We start from the raw sequence: 7,859 nt of genomic DNA, 5'->3' as shown, positions 1-7,859 counted from the left end.
CATGTAGTGGAGGAAGAGAGGGTTCATGTAGTGGAGGAAGAGAGGGTTCATGTAGATGATGAAGAGAGGGTTCATGTAGATGATGAAGAGAGGGTTCATGTAGAGGATGAAGAGAGGGTTCATGTAGATGATGAAGAGATGGTTCATGTAGTGGAGGAAGAGAGGGTTCATGTAGTGGAGGAAGAGATGGTTCATGTAGATGATGAAGAGAGGGTTCATGTAGATGATGAAGAGATGGTTCATGTAGTGGAGGAAGAGAGGGTTCATGTAGTGGAGGAAGAGAGGGTTCATGTAGTGGAGGAAGAGAGGGTTCATGTAGTGGAGGAAGAGAGGGTTCATGTAGAGGAGGAAGAGAGGGTTCATGTAGTGGAGGAAAAGAGGGTTCATGTAGATGATGAAGAGAGGGTTCATGTAGTGGAGGAAGAGAGGGTTCATGTAGTGGAGGAAGAGATGGTTCATGTAGATGATGAAGAGAGGGTTCATGTAGATGATGAAGAGAGGGTTCATGTAGAGGAGGAAGAGAGGGTTCATGTAGTGGAGGAAGAGAGGGTTCATGTAGAGGAGGAAGAGAGGGTTCATGTAGTGGAGGAAGAGAGGGTTCATGTAGAGGAGGAAGAGAGGGTTCATGTAGTGGAGGAAGAGAGGGTTCATGTAGTGGAAGAAGAGATGGTTCATGTAGTGGAAGAAGAGAGGGTTCATGTAGTGGAGGAAGAGAGGGTTCATGTAGATGATGAAGAGAGGGTTCATGTAGATGATGAAGAGATGGTTCATGTAGTGGAGGAAGAGAGGGTTCATGTAGTGGAGGAAGAGAGGGTTCATGTAGTGGAAGAAGAGAGGGTTCATGTAGTGGAGGAAGAGAGGGTTCATGTAGATGATGAAGAGAGGGTTCATGTAGAGGAGGAAGAGAGGGTTCATGTAGATGATGAAGAGAAGGTTCATGTAGTGGAGGAAGAGAGGGTTCATGTAGAGGAGGAAGAGAGGGTTCATGTAGAGGAGGAAGAGAGGGTTCATGTAGAGGAGGAAGAGATGGTTCATGTAGTGGAGGAAGAGAGGGTTCATGTAGTGGAAGAAGAGAGGGTTCATGTAGAGGAGGAAGAGAGGGTTCATGTAGAGGAGGAAGAGAGGGTTCATGTAGAGGAGGAAGAGAGGGTTCATGTAGTGGAGGAAGAGATGGTTCATGTAGTGGAGGAAGAGAGGGTTCATGTAGAGGAGGAAGAGAGGGTTCATGTAGTGGAGGAAGAGAGGGTTCATGTAGTGGAGGAAGAGAGGGTTCATGTAGAGGAGGAAGAGAGGGTTCATGTAGTGGAGGAAGAGAGGGTTCATGTAGTGGAGGAAGAGAGGGTTCATGTAGTGGAGGAAGAGAGGGTTCATGTAGTGGAGGAAGAGAGGGTTCATGTAGTGGAGGAAGAGAGGGTTCATGTAGTGGAGGAAGAGAGGGTTCATGTAGTGGAGGAAGAGAGGGTTCATGTAGTGGAGGAAGAGAGGGTTCATGTAGAGGAGGAAGAGAGGGTTCATGTAGTGGAGGAAGAGAGGGTTCATGTAGTGGAGGAAGAGAGGGTTCATGTAGAGAAGGAAGAGAGGGTTCATGTAGTGGAGGAAGAGAGGGTTCATGTAGTGGAGGAAGAGAGGGTTCATGTAGTGGAGGAAGAGAGGGTTCATGTAGTGGAGGAAGAGAGGGTTCATGTAGAGGAGGAAGAGAGGGTTCATGTAGTGGAGGAAGAGAGGGTTCATGTAGTGGAGGAAGAGATGGTTCATGTAGTGGAGGAAGAGAGGGTTCATGTAGTGGAGGAAGAGATGGTTCATGTAGTGGAGGAAGAGAGGGTTCATGTAGTGGTGGAAGAGAGGGTTCATGTAGTGGAGGAAGAGATGGTTCATGTAGTGGAGGAAGAGAGGGTTCATGTAGTGGAGGAATAGAGGGTTCATGTAGTGGAGGAAGAGAGGGTTCATGTAGTGGAGGAAGAGAGGGTTCATGTAGTGGAGGAAGAGATGGTTCATGTAGTGGAGGAAGAGAGGGTTCATGTAGTGGAGGAAGAGAGGGTTCATGTAGTGGAGGAAGAGATGGTTCATGTAGTGGATGAAGAGAGGGTTTATGTAGATGATGAAGAGAGGGTTCATGTAGTGGAGGAAGAGAGGGTTCATGTAGATGATGAAGAGAGGGTTCATGTAGAGGAGGAAGAGAGGGTTCATGTAGTGGAAGAAGAGAGGGTTCATGTAGATGATGAAGAGAGGGTTCATGTAGTGGAGGAAGAGAGGGTTCATGTAGTGGAGGAAGAGAGGGTTCATGTAGTGGAGGAAGAGAGGGTTCATGTAGTGGAGGAAGAGAGGGTTCATGTAGATGATGAAGAGAGGGTTCATGTAGTGGAGGAAGAGAGGGTTCATGTAGTGGAGGAAGAGAGGGTTCATGTAGTGGAGGAAGAGAGGGTTCATGTAGATGAGGAAGAGAGGGTTCATGTAGTGGAGGAAGAGAGGGTTCATGTAGTGGAGGAAGAGAGGGTTCATGTAGAGGAGGAAGAGAGGGTTCATGTAGTGGAGGAAGAGAGGGTTCATGTAGTGGAGGAAGAGAGGGTTCGTGTAGTGGAGGAAGAGAGGGTTCATGTAGATGAAGAAGAGAGGGTTCATGTAGTGGAGGAAGAGAGGGTTCATGTAGTGGAGGAAGAGAGGGTTCATGTAGTGGAGGAAGAGAGGGTTCATGTAGTGGAGGAAGAGAGGGTTCATGTAGTGGAGGAAGAGAGGGTTCATGTAGTGGAGGAAGAGAGGGTTCATGTAGTGGAGGAAGAGAGGGTTCATGTAGTGGAGGAAGAGAGGGTTCATGTAGTGGAGGAAGAGAGGGTTCATGTAGTGGAGGAAGAGAGGGTTCATGTAGTGGAGGAAGAGAGGGTTCATGTAGTGGAGGAAGAGAGGGTTCATGTAGTGGAGGAAGAGAGGGTTCATGTAGATGAAGAAGAGAGGGTTCATGTAGAGGAGGAAGAGAGGGTTCATGTAGTGGAGGAAGAGATGGTTCATGTAGTGGAGGAAGAGAGGGTTCATGTAGATGAAGAAGAGAGGGTTCATGTAGAGGAGGAAGAGAGGGTTCATGTAGTGGAGGAAGAGAGGGTTCATGTAGATGATGAAGAGAGGGTTCATGTAGTGGAGGAAGAGAGGGTTCATGTAGATGATGAAGAGATGGTTCATGTAGTGGAGGAAGAGAGGGTTCATGTAGTGGAGGAAGAGAGGGTTCATGTAGTGGAGGAAGAGAGGGTTCATGTAGTGGAGGAAGAGAGGGTTCATGTAGTGGAGGAAGAGAGGGTTCATGTAGTGGAGGAAGAGAGGGTTCATGTAGTGGAGGAAGAGAGGGTTCATGTAGATGATGAAGAGATGGTTCATGTAGTGGAGGAAGAGAGGGTTCATGTAGATGAAGAAGAGAGGGTTCATGTAGTGGAGGAAGAGAGGGTTCATGTAGTGGAGGAAGAGAGGGTTCATGTAGTGGAGGAAGAGAGGGTTCATGTAGTGGAGGAAGAGAGGGTTCATGTAGTGGAGGAAGAGAGGGTTCATGTAGATGAAGAAGAGATGGTTCATGTAGTGGAGGAAGAGATGGTTCATGTAGTGGAGGAAGAGAGGGTTCATGTAGATGAAGAAGAGATGGTTCATGTAGTGGAGGAAGAGAGGGTTCATGTAGTGGAGGAAGAGATGGTTCATGTAGATGATGAAGAGAGGGTTCATGTAGTGGAGGAAGAGAGGGTTCATGTAGTGGAGGAAGAGAGGGTTCATGTAGATGATGAAGAGATGGTTCATGTAGTGGAGGAAGAGAGGGTTCATGTAGATGAAGAAGAGAGGGTTCATGTAGTGGAGGAAGAGAGGGTTCATGTAGTGGAGGAAGAGAGGGTTCATGTAGATGAAGAAGAGAGGGTTCATGTAGTGGAGGAAGAGAGGGTTCATGTAGATGAAGAAGAGAGGGTTCATGTAGTGGAGGAAGAGAGGGTTCATGTAGTGGAGGAAGAGAGGGTTCATGTAGATGAAGAAGAGAGGGTTCATGTAGTGGAGGAAGAGAGGGTTCATGTAGTGGAGGAAGAGAGGGTTCATGTAGTGGAGGAAGAGAGGGTTCATGTAGTGGAGGAAGAGATGGTTCATGTAGAGGAGGAAGAGAGGGTTCATGTAGTGGAGGAAGAGAGGGTTCATGTAGTGGAGGAAGAGAGGGTTCATGTAGATGATGAAGAGAGGGTTCATGTAGTGGAGGAAGAGATGGTTCATGTAGAGGAGGAAGAGAGGGTTCATGTAGTGGAGGAAGAGAGGGTTCATGTAGTGGAGGAAGAGAGGGTTCATGTAGATGATGAAGAGAGGGTTCATGTAGTGGAGGAAGAGAGGGTTCATGTAGTGGAGGAAGAGAGGGTTCATGTAGTGGAGGAAGAGATGGTTCATGTAGTGGAGGAAGAGAGGGTTCATGTAGTGGAGGAAGAGAGGGTTCATGTAGTGGAGGAAGAGAGGGTTCATGTAGAGGAGGAAGAGAGGGTTCATGTAGAGCAGGAAGAGAGGGTTCATGTAGATGATGAAGAGATGGTTCATGTAGTGGAGGAAGAGATGGTTCATGTAGTGGAGGAAGAGAGGGTTCATGTAGTGGAGGAAGAGAGGGTTCATGTAGATGATGAAGAGATGGTTCATGTAGTGGAGGAAGAGAGGGTTCATGTAGTGGAGGAAGAGAGGGTTCATGTAGATGATGAAGAGATGGTTCATGTAGTGGAGGAAGAGATGGTTCATGTAGTGGAGGAAGAGAGGGTTCATGTAGTGGAGGAAGAGAGGGTTCATGTAGTGGAGGAAGAGAGGGTTCATGTAGTCGAGGAAGAGAGGGTTCATGTAGTGGAGGAAGAGAGGGTTCATGTAGTGGAGGAAGAGATGGTTCATGTAGTGGAGGAAGAGAGGGTTCATGTAGTGGAGGAAGAGAGGGTTCATGTAGTGGAGGAAGAGAGGGTTCATGTAGTGGAGGAAGAGAGGGTTCATGTAGTGGAGGAAGAGAGGGTTCATGTAGTGGAGGAAGAGAGGGTTCATGTAGTGGAGGAAGAGATGGTTCATGTAGTGGAGGAAGAGAGGGTTCATGTAGTGGAGGAAGAGAGGGTTCATATAGATGAAGAAGAGAGGGTTCATGTAGTGGAGGAAGAGAGGGTTCATGTAGTGGAGGAAGAGAGGGTTCATGTAGAGGAGGAAGAGAGGGTTCATGTAGATGAAGAAGAGAGGGTTCATGTAGTGGAGGAAGAGAGGGTTCATGTAGTGGAGGAAGAGAGGGTTCATGTAGTGGAGGAAGAGATGGTTCATGTAGTGGAGGAAGAGAGGGTTCATGTAGATGAAGAAGAGAGGGTTCATGTAGTGGAGGAAGAGAGGGTTCATGTAGTGGAGGAAGAGAGGGTTCATGTAGTGGAGGAAGAGAGGGTTCATGTAGTGGAGGAAGAGAGGGTTCATGTAGTGGAGGAAGAGATGGTTCATGTAGTGGAGGAAGAGAGGGTTCATGTAGTGGAGGAAGAGATGGTTCATGTAGTGGAGGAAGAGAGGGTTCATGTAGTGGAGGAAGAGATGGTTCATGTAGTGGAGGAAGAGATGGTTCATGTAGTGGAGGAAGAGAGGGTTCATGTAGTGGAGGAAGAGAGGGTTCATGTAGTGGAGGAAGAGAGGGTTCATGTAGTGGAGGAAGAGAGGGTTCATGTAGTGGAGGAAGAGAGGGTTCATGTAGATGAAGAAGAGAGGGTTCATGTAGATGATGAAGAGATGGTTCATGTAGTGGAGGAAGAGAGGGTTCATGTAGTGGAGGAAGAGATGGTTCATGTAGTGGAGGAAGAGATGGTTCATGTAGTGGAGGAAGAGAGGAGAAGACTGTGACTCTTGCATTTCCCATAATGTTGGTGTGTTCCTTTAACTAAAACGTTGCCTCTGCTTTCATGATCTGCATGTATTTTTGGAAAATTCGAGTAGTTACACTTGACAAACGTATTCCTGTTCATGAACCTGAGTAACTTTGAAGGTGGTTTTCTCAAAGGCATGGTCTGGCAACACTAATGCACTAATTGAAAATAGCTGGCTTGATATTATGATTAGAGAAAACAATAAAGGCATTATTAGAAAGATGTAATTGTCCCCGTTCCAACAGTGTAGAGAACTCTGTGTAGGTCTGGAGGTCAATGTGACTGACACAATGATAGAAGACGGATTTATTATTTTCCTTCATCTGCTCGATGCATTATTTATGATCTTCATACAGAAGAAGTTAGGAACAGCACATGACAACATGGAGACCCACCCCCGGTCATGAATATTGATGAGAATAGCAGCAGACCCATGGGATTGTGATATTGTGCAGAACAAGTAGCCCGCCTCCCCTCCCCGTCCTGTCCTTGACTAGACGACATGGCTCTCGTCTCTACGCCTGAGACTGCGCTCAGCCTAGGGTGTAGACTACCACATGCTGCCCTACTGTCAGTCTGCGGAGGGTGTGTAGACTACCACATGCTGCCCTACTGTCAGTCTGCGGAGGGTGTGTAGACTACCACATGCTGCCCTACTGTCAGTCTGCGGAGGGTGTGTAGACTACCACATGCTGCCCTACTGTTGGTCTGGGGAGGGTGTAGACCACCACATGCTGCCCTACTGTTGGTCTGCGGAAGGTGTAGACTACCACATGCTGCCCTGCTGTTGGTCTGGGGAGGGTGTAGACCACCACGTGCTGCCCTACTGTTGGTCTGCGGAGGGTGTAGACTACCGCATGCTGCCCTACTGTTGGTCTGGGGAGGGTGTAGACTACCACATGCTGCCCTACTGTTGGTCTGCGGAGGGTGTAGACTACCACATGCTGCCCTACTGTTGGTCTGGGGAGGGTGTAGACTACCACATGCTGCCCTACTGTCAGTCTGGGAAGGGTGTAGACTACCACATGCTGCCCTACTGTTGGTCTGGGGAGGGTGTAGACTACCACATGCTGCCCTACTGTTGGTCTGGGGAGGGTGTAGACTACCACATGCTGTCCTACTGTTGGTCTGCGGAGGGTGTAGACTACCACATGCTGCCCTACTGTTGGTCTCAGGGGGGTGTAGACTACAGCATGCTACCCTACTGTTGGTCTGGGGAGTTTAATAAAGACCTTGTTCAAGGTAAAGAGTCTGTATGAACCACAGATGAAGCTAGTTTAATAAAGACCTTGTTCAAGGTAAATAGCCTGTATGAAACACAGATGAAGCTACAGTAGTTTATGAAGACCATGTTTAAATCAAATCAAATGTATTTGTAAAGCCCGAAATCACAAGTTAATGTCCCCATGGGCTCGACAAGTCTACTTTAAACAAGTCAAGAAGAAACATCACAATAAATCAAGAACAAAAACCCACGATGAAATAAATGGTTAAATGGTTGTATGAACCACAGATGAAGCTACTTTAATAAAGACCATGTTCAAGGTAAAGAGCCTGTATGAAGCACATATGAAGCTACTTTAATTAGACTCATTTTCCCATACGCCCTCCCTTATTTGGGCAGAAAAAAGATGACACACGTGAGAGGTGTCTCTGCTGACATTGTGGAACCTTCTGTCTGCCAGGGTGACGGTGACTCCAGACGGGATTCTGAGGATCCAGAACATTAGCCGGGCTGACGAGGGGAAATACACCTGCTTTGCAGAGAACTACCTGGGCAAAGCCAACAGCACCGGACACCTGTCTGTTAGAGGTATATACGCACGCACGCACGCACGCACGCACGCACACACACACACACACACACACACACACACACGCACGCACGCACGCACGCACGCACACACACACACACACACACACACACACACACACACACACACACACACACACACACACACACACACACACACACACACACACACACACACACAC

The 7,859-nt window shown here is 47.8% G+C and overlaps 1 protein-coding gene across 1 annotated transcript in view; it reads left to right on the top strand.

Annotated features, from left to right (window-relative positions):
* Positions 1 to 7,859, top strand: part of cntn2 (contactin 2) — a gene marked incomplete at both ends in the record, with an annotated part of 101,486 nt that overhangs the window by 50,344 nt on the left and 43,283 nt on the right. The window contains 1 exon segment of the mRNA XM_084315813.1: positions 7,550 to 7,677. Coding sequence (XP_084171939.1) covers positions 7,550 to 7,677 — 128 coding nt within the window.

The sequence above is a fragment of the Notolepis coatsorum genome, assembly GCF_963971535.1.
Source record: "Notolepis coatsorum genome assembly, chromosome: 6".
Classification (NCBI taxonomy): domain Eukaryota; kingdom Metazoa; phylum Chordata; class Actinopteri; order Aulopiformes; family Paralepididae; genus Notolepis; species Notolepis coatsorum.
This window is presented reverse-complemented; position numbering and strand designations above follow the sequence as displayed.